Consider the following 22,061-nt stretch of genomic DNA (forward strand, 5'->3'; position numbering starts at 1 on the left):
TCAAGTAGTTGTCCTTCCGTTTCTATTTTATGAATATGTCGTGATGAGGAATAAATATGTACGCAACTCAAGCTATAAAGGTATGTAACTATTCGCATAAAAAAACGCGATTATAACAGTTTTCATTATGAATAAAACAAGTGAAAGGACTTTGCATCTCTAAAATTTATTATTGTGTGTATATGGTTCATTATTTTTTTATTATCAAAAGACCAGGAACTTAATGCACTAAAGTATTAAGCCGTATAAAATGCAAATGGTAGAGTTAAAAACAAGGCGCAGAAAACCCACCGCGGACACAATGGTTTTTTTCGTTATCATACGCCATATTTTTACGTAAGTTTAGTGATTTCTATAATTTCTGTAGAGAAAACAATACATTCAACTTCCTTTGAAATAAAACAAATCAGGAACGACAACTCTTGAAAATTCAATTTTATATACAACAACCGGATGACAGACTGATATGGTGATTGTAACTGTTTCTGAATTTGAAACAAAGTATATTGTTATGGATATTTAGACATATATGTATCATCTTATGTCTGATATGTATATATTCTAGTTCGTAAAGAATTGACAGTTTGTCCAATAAAGTCCTATTGACATTAACTATGTCGGAGGCAGTGCCAAGTATCATTATACTTTTATATTATTCACATAGCAAAGGTCGGAGCAAACGTACACATTAAAAAATACTTTCCTTTTCACTCCTATCTCCTTATTGTTTTACTCGACAACTTAACACAAAAGTGGGAAACCTGATGGAACGTCAAAACTTTAACAAATTGTATTGAGTGCGCCATAAGTATTACTGTATTTAGTCATGGAACGGACAAAATATTTAAAGTGTGACATGCATCTTTTATATCGAAATTATGTTGAAGTTAGGCAGTCAGGTAACAAGCTGTGAATTGCAAGATCAGCTTTATTTCAATTTCTATATTAAAATAGAAAAAAAATTATAAAGACATTACTAATCTTTAATCAATGACCATTACCGACAGATTATCAATAAACTGTGGGTACAAATGTGATAAAATGCAGCAGTTTATTTAAATTTTCCCATACATTCACATGCAATATACTATGTTTGGCAAATACTGTTAGGCGGGTTATTTTCGTGGGTGTACAATCAATCGATTAATTGTGAGACAAAAAATGCATATGCAAAATTCTATCCTAGTTTTTTTTGCAGATGTTAATTAGTTACTTAATCTCAATATAGATTTTGCGAAATCTGTTTTCGAGTGTTCAGTCATCTGATCGTTAGAGACGTTTAAATTAGCACTCCGCAAATATGAGCCCTATATACTTAATTCGAAATAAATGTATGCCGTCATAGCTTATCTTGCATTAAGGAAGTGAAGGACAAAAGATTAATTGACAGATGTACACTTAAATAGATATATTATGTGATAAACCGCCTTGTTGGGGTTTAATAACTGTAAGATTATATAAATAAGGTATTTAAAATGTATAAATGCTAAACGTTTATATTTTTATTACTCAACAAAATTATTTCTATTAACATTTTGTATCCAATAGGTCAATTATTTAGAACAATGGCACAAACTATGATTTTAAAATACTCTGTAATGAATTAAAGAAAAACCTTTCTCCATTCGATCTAATACCAAAAACGTACAAAAAGCTGTTTAAACAAAAATTGTTTATAGTAAAATCTGTGACTAGTCAAGTACTCGGACACATGTGAGAAAAGAAAATGAAGTTATTGAATGTATCTTTTCTCGTAATATTGATTGTTGTTTTGAATTGTATTTTTTTTACTAGACCTATATTTTTTCTCGTATTTTTTTATTTACATTATTTGAAGAGTTTTAAGAATACTGTACACGATAATTTTGTATGGTAATCTGAAGAGAAAGATAACTAATATCGAATGAATATTGAGTGATAAGCCCCTAAAAAGAAGAGCACCAAAATATTTGATAAAGAAATACAAATATAATTTTCATGGTACTATCAAATACGGTGCATTTGATGCAAATGAGAATGTTCGTTCGTGTTATATTAACTACAATCTATTTCCGACATGAATAAATTATAAATTATTTAAATCAGGGGTTCGAATTTCACATTTCGCCATTTTGAAAATAAAAGTTTAACCGTTAAATGAATGTTCAGTAATTACTGTTACTTTTGCACACTAAACGCTTAACAGTTATAGTATCCTTTATATCGGAAACGCATCTATATTATGTATATCATCGAATATACTTTGTTTCTCTTGTGATATTAAACATATTGCAAAAACTTACCAGCGACACTTCGATCTTGAGATCTTGAGGTGCTTATTCGATAAATCAACTTTCAAGTAGTTGTTCTTCCGTTTCTGTTTTATAAATAAGTCGTGAGGAGGAATAAATGTTTTCGTCAACTCAAGTTATAAAAGTGTGTAACTATCCGCATTAAATAACAATTTTCGTTGTGAATAAAGCAAAGGAAAGGGCTTTGCATCTTTTAAATTTATGTTTATTGTCGGCACTTGAATTGATAATCAATTTTTCGGAAATTTATTGCACTAAAGTATTAATCAGAATAACATTTAGTTTAAAACAAGGTGCAAAAAAAAAAAAAAAAAAAAAAAAACCATCGAGCAAACAATGATTTTTCTGTCATCATACGTTCATACGTTATATTTTTACGTAACTATAGTGTTCTCTGTTAACGTCCTATAATTTTGTGGAGTAAACCATACAGTTAGCTTCCTTTTAAATTAATCAAATCAGGAATGACAGCTCTTGGAAATTCAATTTTATACACAATAACCGGATGACAGACTGATATGGTATCATTTTAATTTTATTACGACTTTATCATAAATATAAAAAGGGAATGGAAGGCGTCATTGATCATTTCGCACACGAAGTGTGTGTGAGCCATTTTCACATAGAATATTTCCATTAACACTTTGTTTCCAATTTGTCAATTATTTAGAAACAATGGCTCGACCTGTGATATAATATTTATATTAAAATACTCTGTAATGAAATTAAGAAAAAATAAAAACAAGCCATTCGATCTAATACATAAAACGTACTAAAAGTTGTTTAAAAAAGAAAATGTTTATAGTAAAATCTGCGACTAGTCAAGTACACGGAAACGTGTGAGAAATTTATATATGAAAATATATGAAATTATTGAATGCATCTTTTCTTGTTATATTGATTAATTGTTTTTTTCAATGGCATTTTTTAAAGTAGATATATATTTTTTTCTTTTATTTACACTCTTTGAAGAATTTTACGAATACTTTACAGTATAATTTTGTATGGTAATCTGAAAACTTTGGATGAGTATAGAGTAATAAGCCCCTAAAAAGAAAAGTATCTAAATTTCCAGTAAAGGAATACAAATATAATTGTCATCGTACTATCGATATGGTGACCGTAATGAAAACGAGAATGTTCGTGCTCTGTTAACTACAATCAATGTCCGACATGAATGAATTATCAATTATTGAAATGAGGGATTCAATTTCATACACATATAACCATTAGGAAAATAAAAATGGAATGTACAAGAAGTTTAACCATAAAATGAATGTTCAGTAATTACTGTTATATATGCACACCAACCGCTTTAACTCATCTATGTTATGTGTATCATGGAATATACCTTGTTCCTCTTCTTAGAAAAAGATGTGGTTTCTTGGGTATTTTGACATGTATGTATCATCCTATGTCTGATATCTATAAAGACTCTCATTTTAGTTCGCAAATAATTGTCAATTTGTCAGATACAGTCTTCATATTTACCAGGTCGACAGCACTGCCAAGTATCAACAGAGAAAATCGGACAACTGACATGAATTAACATTACGTTACATTAATCAACATTACTCGACACAACCATTGCTTTCTTATGTCGAAAAGTAATTTCAATTTATTTGATTTTATCTCGCTTTACCCAGAATTAAAATTATCATTTGAGCATGTTGGATGGATTAAAATCATTCCCTTTTCCCATGTTTGTCTACTTGTGTTATGCGCATAGATGACTAGAGATTCGTATATATTGTTAAGAACTTTAAAAATAATATTAATTTATAGAATTAATTGAAAGTAAATATGGTAAATTGAATTTACCATAAAAATAGCAGTTGAATTGCCACGTTCACAATTAGTAAATAAAGTCCCAAAATTTCATACAATACATTATTGAAACGAAGTATTGTAGTCTTTCGACTAACAACCCTATACACATGTTTTAGTTGAAAGTGCCTTTGATAACATGTTGCATTTTGAATATGCAGTTTTAATATTGACCTGTAAGCAAGTACTAACTTATCTAAACAAAAAGATTAGAATGTCCTAGAGAAAAATGATTCGTTGAAAATTTATCCTTTAATATAACTTTAATAAAATCACCCCCATATGTTACTAGCTCATTATGTGGGTTGAAAGAAAATATAATGGTGGCGAATCCATGGAAATGGTTCCCACTACGCACCAGACTACCCTATTGCCCAACCCCAAGTAGCACAAAATATTTATAAAATGTTATATTAACATTTTCATATTTGTCGTGATAATGTTGTAAAAGATGTTTATATGTTGTTTTAATATTTTTTTGGGAAGCATTAAAACACACTTAATTTTTTTTCAAGCATTTTCATACCTTTTTATTTGTTCTTAAAAAAAAAACAATTTTAATGATGTCATTGAAAAATATGTTCTTCGTGTGGAAAAAAAGATCATTCTGACGTTATCAAAATTTATTTTTCTGTTTGTAAAAAAATGATGTTATTGATATTTATATTATTTACAGCATGGAAAACATTTTCTTTATTTTGTCAAAGAATATTTATAACGCGTTGTGTAAAAATGTTTTCCAAAATCCTTTTGTGTTTTTGGTTTAGGTTCTAGCATTTGCTGCAAGTACTATTCTATATAATAAGTAAAACATGCCCTTAAAAAAAGTAATTTAAAAATGACCCATAACAGTGCTCGACACCAAGTGTAGAGAGCTGTCGTAAATGAAAGGCGAGTAAAAGTATTGAATATTCTGGCAGGCAAATCTGTAACCTTCACACAGACCTCTTATGAATATACCAGTTGTAACTGGATACTGGGATAGCTTTGGAGCTTCTCAGGTAATGCGAAAATCTAGGCAGAAAAGAGAGGATATTTCAATTCCATTGCTCCAGCCTCTTTGTGTGATGTTATTGAAAATAGCGACATGTTCTACCTAATCGTACACCAACTTGATCTATTCATTGTTGAATAGTTTTTGTTAGTGTAACTTTGTTTTTTTAGTTTCCCGTTTCAAATGAAGTAAAACACGATAAGGTACTTCGGGGAGGCTTGGATATGTGTAAAGACATTCTATCATAAGTAAAATAGATATGAAGACTTTTCGATTGGGTGTGAGTTAACTTGAAAGACAGGAGTATTTATATGTTGTCAATCTAACTCCTAGTAGTTTAGTTCTGCGTGTACAGTTTAGGTTCCCTTTGAGTCTAATGTTGAAGCCGAATGCCGTTTGCTACATGTAGCATAAAGTGAAACAACAATACAATGATAGGACAGAAAATCATTAGTATGGTTCTTGGTTGTAAAACGTTCATTTATCTATGTTATAACGCGGAGGTAGCATCTCGATCGGTTACAACAAGCATAGTCGGTAGACTTTTTAAATTGCCAAAACTCCTTGTTCTACATATACCTTGCTCTCGAGGGATGCGACGAGCAATTTTATAGGCGATAAGTCTCATTTGATTGATTGATTGTGGGGGTTCAACGCCCGAACAGCAATATTTCAGCTATATTCAGGCGATGAACATGAAATGGATGATAAAATGAACATGAAATGATGATAAAATGAAAAATGGGATGGGACACAGGGATAATAGGGTCGACAAATTTTGATTGCCACTGGAAAAAGGGGGAAGTTGGCAGGGTCGGGCATTTAGTCTCCTGTGGTGGAGCCGTATAGTTCCTACTCCAGGAGAATACCACAGCAGGGTACTTTAATGTGCGAGGAACGTCGCATCTTACCCAACACGTTGCACCACTATCGTTTGTGGTCAGATTTTCCGTATTATGGCCTGACGACCCCAACATGTAACATGCCAGGGTTACCCCATTGAACCGCCTGGGGCACACAACCCAGTTGCTCTGTGGACAGAACGTCCTAGCCCCCAACCTGGGTTCTGAGCGCTATTTAATCGTCTTTTACGACAAGCTTAGCGCTGCTGCGGGCCTATTCTTTTTACACCCGGACCCGCACGGGTCTAGTCAAATTTGAAACCAGCGGTCATATGTTTATCTTTAATTCAAGGAAATAGTGAAAATAAAGTAGAACTTCTGTGTCTTGATATTTTATAATGATATAAAATTCATAACAATTGTATATTATACAGTTATGATTGCAAATAAAAAAATGCAGTACATGATATCACCCAATTCCTTATTTGATATATAGGTAGTTTCTGTTCATCACTATGCATATGTACTCCTTTGTATGTATTGACACATTTATGATTTCTTCTTAAACCAAAACAACTGATCAAATCATATCTATTTGTATACCTAAATGTTTTATTGACTTCGATATTTTACAATCCCCATTAGAATCCTCTCTCAAATCTTTTAGTCTTAGAAGTAGATGTCAAAGTTTTGAAAGACTATGCACATTGACTATTATGATAATTAAAACATAGCATACTTAGATATGGTCCGATTCTTATAAATCTTACTTGAAACAATTAAACATGACCATAAATACAAAATTCTATCGAAGATTTCTTGCAACCTAAACAAAACAAACCCAGAAGATAAAATAAGTACATAGAACATATCATTAGCAAAACGCAATTTTGACTAAGCTTTCTATTTTTTACCGGCCACAATATGTGGTAGATTATTCACGGATCATGTGAAATTCCGCATTTATGACGTAGCTCTCCGTTACCCCAATCAACATAAATCGGCAATTGCAGCTATTATTCAATCACATTAAAAACTGTCTATATATTTTTGTTTTAAGCCTTTGCCATAAAGGTTATTGTTTCAACCAAATTAATAAATTTAAACACGTGCAGTCGCTGTTTTATTCCAAATTTTCTGCCCGTATGAAATATCGAGTCGCCATCCCTATTCATAATCACTAGTATAACGTAAAATGAGAAGTTTAACAACTACATGGTCCAGAATATGTTGCTGTAGTGTTGTTAGTGGAGATAATGTTAGAGATGCCTCTTAGGTTGTCGGTGTATGCTTTGTATGCTGTTACACTTTATATGTTAATATGTTTGATTGGGAATGCTATAATTCTCAATTTCGACTTTTGTTGACTGCAGACCAATTTAAAACAAGTCTCATCTTAATGCATTCTTCAGCCTTTTTATCATATGTGTATGTCTACTCATTGAATGTCTTAGCTATGCTGCAAATCAAGTTAGGATTACTCTTTAAATATTTGCATTATTTCGGATTTAAATTATCCTTATTGTCTTGTTTTTTAGATTCTTTTATAATGGTAAATATAATCTTAAATTAATGATTTGTTTGGGATTGCTCTTGTATATATGTATTACGTGTATCAGTTAAAATGTAACGAATAATTAGTAATTGTGTTATAGATGTAACCCCTTGTTTTTTTGTACACTACATATTCAAATCTGTTGATGGAATATTTATGCATATGCACTATTGTTTATTTCAATTTCATTAATTGGCACAATTCAACGGTGTCGTGAATTAGACCTATACCCACAAGTTTCAGCTTATGTTAATAACAAAGTATTTGAATTATTTCAAGACCGCCCGACAATTAGTAACATTATGACTTCTTTTCTATATTTAAAAAAAAAGAACCGTCAATACGTCAATGCAATCCTTTTTGGCTTAACCCCTTTTCACTCCAGCCATATTTAAGTAGGTCATTATATTCTTGTTTATATAAGTCACTTGTGTCTTGACTTGTTGCCATATACAAGGCATTTGATGTACGTGTTTTTATAATGGTACTAAAAATGTCATCCCCTTTTTCCTGACTTGAACAATGCCTTCCGCAATTATGCAAAAGACTGATATCATATACAAATTTGTACCCTAATATAACATCACCAAGCATGGACAATCGATTTATATTGAATTAGCGACTGTGTTATCATTCCTTCATCGAACCTTCATCGTTGATCTCCGTAAAGATGGACTACTTACCAAATGTAACTGCGATATACTTAATATCTTTAACTGCTACGTCAAAGAGGAATGAATTTACACCCATGTTATAAAAAATTACACCCATCACATGGCGGACTACGTATCAAAACCATTTAGGGAAATAAGGAAAAACCTTAAATCATTTAAATCTTCTGTAGCGAATTACATTAACATCAGAAAGTTAGGCCAAATAGGCAAAACAAGAAAGGGAAGAGAAGAGTCATGACCAGAAACAATCTCGACTAATAATGACCCAATCGTATCCACTTAAAATAACAAATATTGCATGTAATGTATGATCGTTGCAAATTAATCATTTGCAAATCTCTTTGTAGTTAAGCCAATTGGTAAGCTTTTTGTGCATGGAACATCATTTTTTTTAAAATATATGTACTAGTACTAACAATCGCGACATTATAAAGAGCAGCTAGTATTTGTATGGTAATATAATAGAAGACACCTTTAATATTCCAAAGGAAAATGAAAAATCGATTCAGAGGATATCAGAATAGGTTACTCTTATATCCGTGAAACAGTGTGAATGTCACCAAATGGCCTCGTTCTTCTATCAAAATTGTGTTATGGAAGACATAAAATGGTAATTGAATTTGTTTCATTAAAAGTAAACAACATGCCCTTTAGGTATATATTTTTTTAATTTTATTTTGTCTTGTTAGGAAAGCTAGAAACCTTTGTTTTTGAAAGTTTCTTTCTCTTCAATATGGTTGTTAAAACAACAATAGTCAATACTATGCCAAAAGCCAAAGCAGTACTTAAACATACTGGTAATAGATATTTGCTCCCGTTCTGAAAAAGAAAGAAAAAATATAATAACGAGAATAGGTATTTTGTATATGTCAACGACACAAAATCTCCACCGGGATAAAAATGTAAGCCAATGGCCACCCCTTGAACGACGGGGAAACCCTCATACTACTGACAGACTGCACCTGGCGGCAAACATTATTATACAAAAGTACAGCGAAAGATTTGCCCATATATATACTCAAGTAAAATAAACATTAACTGAAGGTAAAAAAGAAATAAGACACACAAAGGCCAGAAATTCCTGACTTGGGACAGGCGCAAAAGTGAGGCAAGGTTAAGTAATTTGGCGTGATCACAACTCTCCCCCTTAAAAATCTGGCCACTGTGGAAAAATATTTCACAATTAATTACACCTTACAATCAGTTCTAATAGGTCTGAGATCCTTGTTACAAACTGAATATAAATAACACAAATGTACAAACTAAGGACTATTAGCAGTTAACTGACATGCAAGCTCCAGACCAGTTTAAATCTACTTAAACTTACAACAAGTTATGTCCGTATCGTCCGTAAAATCAATCCCAATTCTTCCCATGCGGGATTGAGAATCATTGTACCTCATAAGTCATACGATAAGGACACAACCCATATCATGCCAAAAAAAGGTTTAAATATAGTGCTTTAATTTCTATGTAAAGACATGATGAGCGAATCGATGTTAATACTAAAAATGCTATCCTTAACGTTTTGACAACAATACTATAACAATATCCTCACGAATGAACATAATGAAAACAATGAAAACGGTTTACCATAAAACAAATGGTGAGAAATACCCGCATGAATAATCTTTTACAAGGATACCTGCATTTGAGAATTAGTTTCTTGTATCGGTTAAAAAAAATTGTGAATGTTTTACGAGTCTGTGATATCGAAAAAGTTAATGCAGTAATTTATCGGTTGTATAAAGATTCCTCTCTTTAAAATTCAAAATATTGTTACAAATACGAGCAAATGAAACGAATTGTGATATCTGAATTATAAATTTGTTACTTGGATGTAAGTTCATTTCAAATATAGCTCTTCGCAGTTGTCTTTTTGAATGAGATTTTTCATATAATTAACGCTAAAACTTACTTTGCGGTCTTCAGTAGCTTCGACAATAGGTTCTAGAGATTCAATTTGTTCTCCATTTGAAAAGGACAAATGACATTGCCCTATAAATCCTGCTTTATTTATCACATTAACAGACACAGAGGGTGTGCAGCATGTTCCACTGTAAAAACAAACGTTACCAATATTCAATTTTCACATTACATTACAAACTTAAATCTTGATTTCTTATGACTACATACACTTTCTTGTGTAGAATGTACTTTTTAAAAATAACAAGGCAAAGAAAATTATTATTCATACATATTGTATTGATGGCATCGATGCTCTCTTATTGTGGAACATGGGTATGAATACATGGTTTATTAAACATCTGAGCTTTTGCACATTTGCACAATGGAAGATAAAAAGAAATATATAATAGAAAAAAAAGCATATTTTTTTTGTAAATTATAATCGCATTTTGTGCTAACCTCATATTGACAAATAATGGCCCTTGATTCAAAGATCTAAAATTGTTATACACCAAAACAACTGAAGACCCAGCTGTCGTGGTAATACTCTGCAAATTGGTATTAGAAAAGTCAATGACAACAACCGATCCCCATCCAATCCTTGAACAGTTAACTGTGTTTAGAGATGATGGTGGGCATGTTAGGTTTTGACTGACCACGTGGCATTCAGGCTTTCCTGCCTCTATTATCTACAATTTAGGCAAATTAAGAATAAAATATCAATTAAATTAACAAAAGCCAAAAGCCATCGTTTTAAATCTAATTTAAGTCGATTGTAGAAATCTGTGAAACAGAATCTCTAGATTGATTGACCTGTATAGTTACTTAGAATGAAGTATTTTAATTTTAAGGGTTGTTTTCAATTTCTGGTTATACTATTCGATATAAATGACATTGGGTCTGTTTATGCTGAAAAAACCGCTTAGCTGTAAAAAATAACTAACAAATGAACAAAACACACAAAAAATATACCAACCCCCCCAAAAAAAACAAAAACAAAAACAAAATCAAAAACAAAAACAACAAAAACAACAAAATAAAAGGACTCTGATTTTGTAATGCCGAAATGATTCTATTATGCATCTATTATACCAATTTGTATGAAGAAAAATAGGAGACTTACAGCTACTTTGTATGATTTTTCCTGTTTTACTTCGCCGGTTTTTGTGTCTTGAACTTTTAGGATATAATGCCTGTAAGAGACGTATACAGTCAATATAGTGTGTTATATGTAAGTATTGAGCGAATAAACAGAAATTACTAATTTTTTTAGCAACCGTGTGAAAAGCATACCACTTTTCCCTTCAGTTGGATAGTATTTATGTGTAAACATTATATTGAATTGTATCCTTTGCAAGCATTAAACAATGAAGATCCAACTTCATAATGGTCATTACCATGGTGTTTCTAGAAAAGCTGAAGACATTTGCCATACCAGTACACCTGATCCATGCATCCTTTTTTGAATGGATGCCGAGTTGCTCATTTAATTTTGTTAATTTGTATGTGTTATTTTGGTTATTTTATGCTCTTTGTTGTGCTTATCTGTTTTCCATGTCCGGTCTTTGTCCCTGGATAACATTCGTTCAATTTCCGCTAGAATCTTGGTCCCCTTCATTATTCTTTCATGCTCAGCTCATCTATATAGTGAGTGCCTTGGTAAAACGGTGTCAGGAGAGTATATTCGCTATATTGCACCTCTTTCAATCCGTTATATAAAAATTTCACTAATTATGCTGCCAAGACAGACTATAAGGAAATGTCTTTTTTAGATTTCAATTAATTCTATACTATTTCATTAGAAAAACAATAGAAAAAAAATGACGAAGACTTACGCCAATCCGATTTTCTTTCCTTGAATAACAAAATTCCCGTCCACTGTAATATTTGATTCTACTACTATGGTTTTAGAAGTCAGTCCATTTACTGTGATTTCTCCGAAGATCGTAATAGATACTACAAACGATTGACTTGTGCTACCTATATTGTGTACTCTGTATGAAATATTGCGGTTTGATCCGACTGGTAAGTCATCTACAATTTAGAATGTACAAATGTATTAATGGGTAATTTTCTTTCTTCCTCTCTCGCTCCCTACTCTTCATGATTGAAATCAAACACTGGATTAAGTAGCACTCCAGCTAAGAATCATGCAAAATGTGATACATGGTTGGAAACACTACATACTTTCATTTTTGATATTTTATTTAAAATGCTTTAGTAAACATAAATTAACATTGGGTTTTCATATAAACCGTGCTCATAGGAGATAAAAAATATATAGAATGCACTGTAGATTTAAAGATTAAGGGAGATGACCGTGTAAATGACACTCAAATAGAATCTATTGGATTTTTAATGTTGAGTATCTCTTAAGAGCAGGTAGATTTGAATGAATAATTACACATTTTATAATATAGACCCATAAAACAACTTAATTACAAAAATAAAAATATGTAGCCTTTTTTTTTTTTTTTGGGGGGGGGTGTATCACATTTTTCAGATTTTGAATGATTCTCACAAAGACTGCTACTTAATATCTGTCTTTGTTTGCCTTATATTGTGCTTCTTTAATGAATTTTGGTTAAGGAAAGTATATTGAGCTTTCTTTGTTTTAAACATTCTTAATTATGATTTGTCTCAATATTACAGTTGTTTATGACCTATCAATTTATCTGACAGCAAATAATAGTTCTGTCCGTATTCTTTACATAAATTTTCTGGTATAGTTTTCTACTGCAACGAAAAGAATTTCAAGTTAAAAATATAGAGGTACAAGTGAGGTTGATTTATGTTATATAGACTTCAATGTTAACAACATACCCTCTTCTGTATCTACCAGTAAATCCACATCTAATGGAACAATTTTTGTCGAAAATTTTCGTTTGAACTTGATTTTTTTCTCATCGAGTCCTATAACTGCTACTTTGAATGGCTTAAAGAAACAATGAGAATCACAGTCCATATCAGTAATGTAAAATTCCAATCCAATCACAAAAACACTTCCAGTATAAATCAAACATTACATGAGTTGTCACTATATGTCTATATAGCATACATATCTCAATTCTTGGTTGTTTTTAAACAGTTAAAATTTGTATATTTTATATCAGAAATAATAATCTTAAAAAAGGGGGAAAAATTGTTTTTAATCAATTTTACTGAAGTCGCTGTTAGATGGTACTAAGATATTTAATCTGCTACATTGCACGCAATCATAATGGCTTTAATAACATTTGCACAACAAATTTATTATATAAGAGAGCACCAAAAAGATACACACTTACTTTATTTGGCATCATAAATGTTATATAGCATACAATGTCTAGTAGAGTTGATCTATGACTTGCGTCATGAGTGTAAAACTCAGTTCCATCTGTATCGGTTAGGGAAATTCTTCCACATTCTATATTGTTGTTTTTTAAATCGTGCATATTGATAACTGCAGTATACTTGTGCCCTGAAATTTGTTAGAATAACAAAATGGCTTATAACTCCTAAAACACCTACACCCACACTCTACGAAAACTAATAGACGAAAGTGGAAAAGGAAACAACGATACGGTAAACAAAATAATGGAATTGAACGGTGGAGATGGATATAACATTGCGAATCACGAGTTCATGATGACAACCATAACAATTTTGCGAAAGATGATATAACGGATTAAGGATTTTTCAACAATCTCTTTTCTGGAGAGTTTGGTATATTTATGTGGCAGTAAATATCTTGTAACTGCTAGTATTTGCTACTATCACCATCGATAATAATCATTGGATGTTATGCGTCTAGCAGATAAAACCTATATTGATGTAGGCTTTGTCTGCTTGTACAACATTTTTTGTCTTTTACAGTAAATAATATTTTGGTAACATCTGGATCGTTGAAAACTGTTGACGCACTGGCAATCATTTAACACACAAAACGCTTTAAGATTAGATACTCAAGGGAGCTAACTCACAATGACAGTGGTCCAAGGTCTTCTTTCTCTTGTTTCATATATTTTCCCTCTGAATCCAAAATAATTCTTAGTTTAAAACAGAGATGGGCATAGCCAAATGAGATTGATGTCTACGAGAAAAAGTTAAATATATCAACTTATTATCATTCTATTGGTTTACATGCATTTTGTATATTATGTCATTTCCAATATATGCTCTATATTTTTGAGAACGTTTTTAAATATGTTTTGGGACATACTTATTGTTTCCTGACTGTAACAAGTCTCTAAAGAAGTCTTTTTTTTGAATTTGTGTTAATAAAACGCATGATGCGATGTGGAGTGCATGGCATACATTTTGCTATATTCAGTGCGCCATATATTAATTTAACTCATGTACCTATTAACGGATTTCCTTGAAATCTGACCTCATTGCCATCGTCTGTTCTTTGTAATAGTTGAAGATCACCTTGCAAGTTACTTTGACCCGTTATATTGACAACCCATCTACTTGACGACGAACGGCGGATGATAATAATACCCGATACTGGTTTCTAAATGTTTTAATAAATATTCCAAATTATACAAATCAATGATAAACACATATTTTGTCATATATGTAGTACAGTGTGTATTTCATATTATGTGTATATGATTATAATGCCCACAATTGGAGTGTTGCATGTTACTTATCAATTTGTTGTACTGATGTGATTTGTACACCTCATATGATCGTGGACAAGTACTTAGTATTTAAATACGTTTATTTACCTTTTGATGTATCTGTATGTTTTGATTTTATACTACATATGTTTTACTTATTTATAGTAGCAGTAACAAGAGGGACTCCGGGTGTCATGACACTGGCCTTATGTCATTGAGTTTTTTATGGAAATTTATAATGAGTTATTTAATGAGTTCTATAAGGTCGCTAACCATATTTTTGTCGCATAGTTTGAATTAAAATTGTTTTTTTTTGTTTTTTTTTTTAAATTGAAGTTTTTAGAGGTCAATTATTCTCATGTTTACATTTATTAAACTAACATTCTAAACATTAGTTTTTGTGGATTGAGTTTTCTATTCGGAATGTGTAAAATTATAGTTAACTTGATAACTTAAAAGCATGTATAACTATGTCCTTATAAAAAACAAAATGTTAAAACTAGAATTTATTACTGGAATTAGATGAATGTGTGATTTTTAAACTTGTGATAATTAAAGTATAAAATTAGATATCTGGCAGTTATACTTATTCAGAATACTTATTTCATTGTTTCGTTGATAAAATCATTTGAGCTAATGATTTTATAGTCATTGGAAAACATGGCTTATGATTGCTATTTTATTGTGCATGTTTCTAGGTATTTGTTAGGACAGACTACATCAGTTGTAGCTTTAGAGATTGCTATTTCATTGTGCATGTTTCCAGGTATTTGTTAGGACAGACTACTTATGATTGCTATTTTATTGTGCATGTTTCCAGGTGTTTGTAAGGACAGACTACTTATGATTGCTATTTTATTGTGTATCTTTTCAGTTATTTGTTAGGACAGACTACATCAGTTGTTCCTTTAGACGCTATTGGATGAGTATTTTGCACCTGATGTGAAGTATGGTACTTATTTTGAATATTGATGTTAGAATATAATACATTTTACTATTTGTATCAAATACTTGTTTCATGCCCGTTTACGCTGCTCTAGTTATTACATTTTATGTAGAGGTACGAAAGTATTATTTTTCCCATCAATGTGCAAACAATCTTAACATTCAGACTTGAATGATTTTATAGCAGGCATGTATTTTTACATCATAAATTTATGAGTGTAACAAGGGTAACGCGGAACGTCATACACACAATTGCTTTCAGATATTTGGTGCAACGAACTGCCATGTAAAGATGATAGAGTTATCTGTCTTTGCACTGGAATTATAAGGCTACATTTGTTTTATAAGGAATTCATCTTGAACTTTACATCTTAAATGAATAGTAAACTGTTATGAAGTATAATCATTCAACGCCCTGTCATAGCTAACCAGGAGTTTTATATACATGTAACCAGCATCGGTACAGTGGATGTTAAAAGTATCTTTTCTACAAAAATAATGAAACATGCCACATTGTCTATCAAAAATGAAATAAAAAAAAAAAAACAGTATTTAACATAACATTTCAATCATTCAAAATACAATTGTAACATCACGTGCTGTATGGTCTGTGTGGTCATTTATTTCATTTCTTTAAAAAATGAGATCGCTGCCAAGCTGTCATTTTGCACGATTCCCACATTAACATAGACAAAATTGCTTGTAGATTAATTGTTCAGTAGTAAACTTCTTTAACATAAACCCCATCTTCGTAGATGAAGTAAACCCTGTTTTTATAGTTTAACAAGAGTCTTTTACTGTAGAAGTAGACTACGTTATGACGCTTATAAATACAAAGCATATAGGCATTATCTAAAGGGGTTATATTGATTTTATTTTATAAAAATAAATAATACTTTTGAATATTCATATACTTTTTTACTAAATGTTTAAGAATACTGAACTGGTCCGGAAGTCCCGTTGAATTATGCTTGACTCGAATTCGGCATGTCGTTAGTTTGACCCCTTTGTCTTACCAAAGTATTGAACATAAGTATTATTTGTTTTTCCGTCAAGCATTTGACATTAAGTGATAAAGTGATCACCGTTTAGTTTGAGTCAGCATAATTTGTGATAAAAGGCTTAATTCCGCGCAGTAGCCCTGTGAGCTAACAATTAAAAACAAAATACAACTCAGCCTGCCGGACTATTACATAGCAAAGTCTTTTCTGTTGATCAATCATACTGATTCCGGCAGGCGGGAGAAATATGCCATAAAACGTAAAACTACAATTGATCAGTCAATTTATCTATCTATATCTATCTATGTCTATCTATATAGTAAACTGTTACCCGTTAGTCTGAATGTAGTCTGACGATCCTTTGGGGGACATTTAGTAATATTTGATAAAATATTTGTGTTTTAGAAAAAAGAAATGTCAATTAGAGCATGAATAAATAGTTCAAGATGCAGTCAAGATTCTTGGCTGTTTCAGATTTTTGTCTTGATATGTTTAAAATCTTAAAAGTTAGCCCTTTAAATATTCAGATCAGGGATTGCATTTAACTCCAATGTATTGTTTGCAGAATAAATCCATTCATTGTAAAACGGTTTCACTAAGAAGGCGAAAAAGGATAACATTGGTTCTTATTTATTTTACAAAAAAGGAAATTTACAATATGTCATTAACCATAAATATGTGTAACATAAATCACAAGTGTTTTAAACGGGTGTGATGACCATGATATCGATACAGATCCAAATACTTACTGATTTATTTATTTATTTCATTTTTTATTACTTTTATTACTATTATTATTATTATTGTTTAAGTCGTTGTTGCTGTTTCTGTTGCTATTAAATTGTCAAAATTCCGAATTTAAAAATAAAATTCTGATTTGTAATTTTCATAGTTATGTGAATGTTCTTTTATTGCAACATCAAAAATAAAGTATATATTACCTGTATTGACCAAATTACTTCTCCTTTATCAGTTAGCAGCTTAGTGTAAGTGCCATTCTTCAATTTAATGATTGAATCTGAAGTGTTAAGAGGAACAATATGATTCAACTTTAGAAGTAACATGCTTTCTGATTTGATACAAGAATTCCCCCATCACCTCATAGACCAAATTCTGTAAATTGGTTGTTACGTCATCAGACCTTTTTGATATTAAATCAAATGATAAGGAATGACTGATATATATATATATATATATATATATATATATATATATATATATATACGTATGCAATCAAATTTAATTCAGACCATTAGCAAGCACTTACGAGATGTTTAGCCATAAAACAGAATGTTCTTTACCAACACGTTTTATTTTTATTTTTCGATACTTCTGATAATCTTACTGTTCTTTGCATCATGCTTGAATTTATGCATAGCTCTGCACTTACTATTACATAGATTAAATTTTCGATTCCTCTTCTCCTCAAATTGGATTATAAATTCGGGTCGTATTTGATTTCGTTTGACTTCTACTGCATCATTTATGAAAGGGCGCTTTGTCGAAAAGCATTTTTTTTTATATTATAATATATTGTTTTGTTTTTTCATGTCGGGTCTTTGTCCCTGAATTACATTCTTTTGATTACCGCTATAACCTTGGTTCCTTTGATTACTCTTTCACCACTTCCTGAAAGTTGACTCCATTTTTTATTGTGTATTTTTGTATGAACTATCCAATATTGTCTGTAGAAATAGAACAAAAAGTTACAAATCGAGGTCACTGTTGCACAAGGATAATTTTGACTTTAAATGTCTTTAACAATGATTTGAAATAACATGGATGTGTTCAAATGTATTTTTAAAACTACCACGATATACAGTTTTGCACTTTTATAAGATGGAAATTTTCATTTGCCTATTTACGGGTTTTAGAAACAAAGTTCATAACTATCCCAATAACATTATATGTATCAGGCAGGTCAAATAGTATAATTCTAGGTATTGCCTACGAAGGACGGAGCTATGTGTACCATAATAACATGTAACATTTCGATAAGGCACAGATTAATGTTAGATCGTTGATATCTCGACCAACGTGAATATGTGTTACGTTCTATAACAGATGATGTGCATCTGTGTTTACACTTCATGAATCTAGATGTCATTTCCGGAATACATCAGTTCCTACAAACCAATATGAGCAATTCATGTGTCGGAGCGTCTACATAGAAGAACGTCGCATGCGCTCCATTTATACCAACAACGACTGAAAATATACCTTAGTCTCAATTTTTCAATTTTTTCTCTTAATCTTATACTGAAATGTAAATACATTTGAAAATATATTTTTGTACTTTCCATTGAAATATAGGAGGTATCCTCCTTCATAAAGTATGTATGATTTTAGTTACTTTATGTTCTTTGTTGTGTATGTCTGTTTCCATGTCTGGTCGTTGTTCCAGGATTACATTCTTTTGATTACCGCTATAACCTTGGTTCCCTTGATTTTTCTTTACAAAAAAAAATTCATATTCTCCATATCAGGATATTTTAAAACTCTCAGTATCTAAGCATTTTTTTCTTAATTCAAAGCTTTGTGGTTTGTTTTTATTATACCTTACCCCAACCTTTTTCTAATCATTGGTTATACATAAAGCATCTGTATGTTTAAACTTGGGAGTGTATCGAATGCCTTTAACACACCATTGTTCAGTTGTGATTTAAAACTTAGTCTCATTGAATATTGAATATAAAATATTTTAAATGGAGTTTTTGTTTGTCGGCTATGGCGTGGTTATCTATAAAGGAAACCTAAGGACATAATGATCTACTTGAATTAAAAATTAGTACAGTTATTCTGAAGTAGAAATCGTATTGAACATGCGAAAAGTTGTCACTCCATCAAATAAATTTATATTTACTAAATATTTCGATTGGACACAATTCTCGAAAAAAATATCATACTAAAACGAGCTGAGTTACGCGAGTTCTTACACCGTTTAGTAATATTAGACAGTGAAATATCAATACTGAGATTGAATTATGATAAAAATCATACACCTCAGATAAAATCTAAGAGGAAAAATAATAAATTCTCAACAATAGAGATGGTCACACGAAAATAAAAACAGCAGATCATGCTTTTGTCGACGAAACCACAAAAGCAAAAACCTACAAAATCAACCCCCACAAAAAAAACCAAAAACAAAAACAAAAACAAAAACAAAAAAGAAAACAAAAACAAAGGCAAAATAAATAAATAAATAAAAACAACTCAAAACAGACTCAGGTCTGAATAACTCCAATTAGTAATGATACAAATTTTTCGGCTTTTCATCGGACATAACTGATATGTTAAGTATATCGACAGATTGACTTGTATTTCACAATGCACATTTATTCATGCATTTACTCCGATTAGTTCTATTTTGGAATGCCGTTTTTGTAAAGGATCGGGACTGTCACGTGTGTAATATGAATAAACAAGGAAGTTAGGAATGAACATGCCTAAGCAGTTTTTTTGTAGTCACAGGTGAAGGCCTGTTTATTGTGATTTAATCAATAAGAGAGCTCTTGATTATAGATGTAAAACAGATATTGTAACAAAAAGAAGATTCGTTATACAATTCACAGCAGAAATTTCCTTATAAAGGTTAGAACTATGTGATCTTTCTTGGGATCTACACATTACTTTTTCATAATTCTTCGTAGACAAAAATCATTATTTTACAATTATTACAGCTTAGTGCATGCGATAAAATGTATCATGTTTTCTGGAACACTTAAAAGAAATATTTATCGACACCCATGGACGAGTTCGATATTTATTATAGAAATTTTGAGAATTACCCAGTGAGTGAGTTTCTCTTCACCATGATTTTAAACAAATATTCTTTTTTTGTCACTTTTTGTACACTAAGAAATCGATGGTAAAGGAAAACTATTGACCAAACTTTACGATAAACATGATGACTTTTCATTTAGAATTGTCAACTTTCCTTTCATCTGTGGCAACATCCCTTCAGCACCTGCGTATAAAGTGTTCATATCGCAACTCATATGTTATGCCAGAGTTTGCCGTAACTACGCAGAGTTTTTGTATCGTGCTAGACTTCTACAAATAGCCTTCTAGAACAGGGCTTTGTTGCTACAAAACTGAAGTCATCACAACAGAAGTTTCATGGTCGTCATCATGAACTCGTGGATCGCTACGGTGTATCCATTTGCGCCATGAAAACTGATTTGTTCAACGTGTCATAGTTTACTGCTCTCTTTCGTCAACCCAGGACATGACATTTTATGAACAACTCGGTGGGTGCTTTTAGAAAACCAGAGGACACTCGCCCTACCAGTGCACCTGGTCCATGCTCCCATTTTTTATTGGAGTCCGAGTTGCTCATTTGGTTATGTTACTTTGTATGTATGATTTTCAGTTACTTTATGTCATCGTTGTGTATGTCTGTTTTCTATGTCTGGTCTTTGTCCTTGGATTACTCTACTACCGAACGAACAATTATGTTCTAAGGAAAAGGTATGGTTGGGAAAGATTCAATATTACAACAACATTAATATGATGATATCCTAGTAAGACATTAATTATTCTTGATATTACCTCTCAAATATTTAATATTCTTCATGAAATGATATTAAGTTTAAAATTACAACTGAACAATGATTTGTCAAAGACATTCGATACATTATTAGGTTTGACCATACATATGCTTTATGTAGAACCAATAAAAAGACATGTTTGAATAAAGTATAACAGAAAAAAAAAACCTAAAGTTTTGGATTGAGAAAAAAATGCGCAGATACTGAGTTTTAAAACATCGATTTTCTTTGGCGCTTCGTACCCGGAGAAGTAACCAATCGGAACTGGCTGGACGATACCCGCTAAATACAGTGTATGAATGAATGATGTCAGGGGTTTGAAGGAGCGTAGATGGACCCAAAACATTGACTTGAGAGCATGTCTGTACATAGACAAATACAAATTTCCATTTGATAAAATTGTGGTAGTTCTAAAAATAGATTTGAATGCACCAAGGTTATTTCATATCATTGTCACATGCATTTTGATAGTGATCTCAATTTAAAATTCCTTTTTATTGTTTTGTCTTCTACAGAAGAAATTTGATAGTTCATACAAAAATACACAATAAAACTGCACTTAACTTTCAGTTTTGTATCTCCTCTTATTTTATCAGTGATGAATGTATTATACAGTCATAAGAAGTACTGGTATGCAAAATTGTTTTGTTGTTCTAAATGTCTAATTGTATTATCGAGTCATTTCGCTCAGATGCATGTATATTTTTAATAATAATACGGTGTTATTTTATCAAATAACATGTTTTAGGAAATTAAAAAAAAAACGAATCAAAACAGCTAACGTGCAGATATAGCAACGCACCCTGGAGGAAAGACTAATTCAGACATGATACTGACAATTTTTAACAATCTGATAAAACATGTAAA

The 22,061-nt window shown here is 31.3% G+C and overlaps 1 protein-coding gene and 1 long non-coding RNA gene across 2 annotated transcripts; one reads left to right on the top strand and one right to left on the bottom strand.

Moving 5' to 3' along the window:
- Nucleotides 1–31: 31 nt before the first annotated feature.
- On the top strand, nt 32–17,524 carry LOC148604977 (uncharacterized). The gene is made up of 2 exons (XR_015916018.1): nt 32–80; nt 15,570–17,524. It is a non-coding gene; the product is annotated as an uncharacterized LOC148604977 (long non-coding RNA).
- Nucleotides 8,828–17,697, bottom strand: LOC148604978 (uncharacterized). The gene is made up of 9 exons (XM_088549634.1): nt 17,583–17,697; nt 14,433–14,586; nt 13,379–13,551; nt 12,915–13,026; nt 11,927–12,125; nt 11,215–11,284; nt 10,551–10,780; nt 10,102–10,240; nt 8,828–9,002 (listed from the first exon to the last, which is right to left on the bottom strand). The coding sequence occupies exons 3-9, from the start codon at nt 13,523–13,525 to the stop codon at nt 8,856–8,858; spliced, it is 1,044 nt and encodes a 347-aa protein (XP_088405760.1). The 5' UTR covers nt 13,526–13,551; nt 14,433–14,586; nt 17,583–17,697; the 3' UTR covers nt 8,828–8,855.
- Nucleotides 17,698–22,061: the final 4,364 nt, after the last annotated feature.

Source organism: Perna viridis, chromosome 10 (assembly GCF_037379345.1).
Source record: "Perna viridis isolate PV_CMFRI_1.1 ecotype Kerala chromosome 10, ASM3737934v1, whole genome shotgun sequence".
Classification (NCBI taxonomy): domain Eukaryota; kingdom Metazoa; phylum Mollusca; class Bivalvia; order Mytilida; family Mytilidae; genus Perna; species Perna viridis.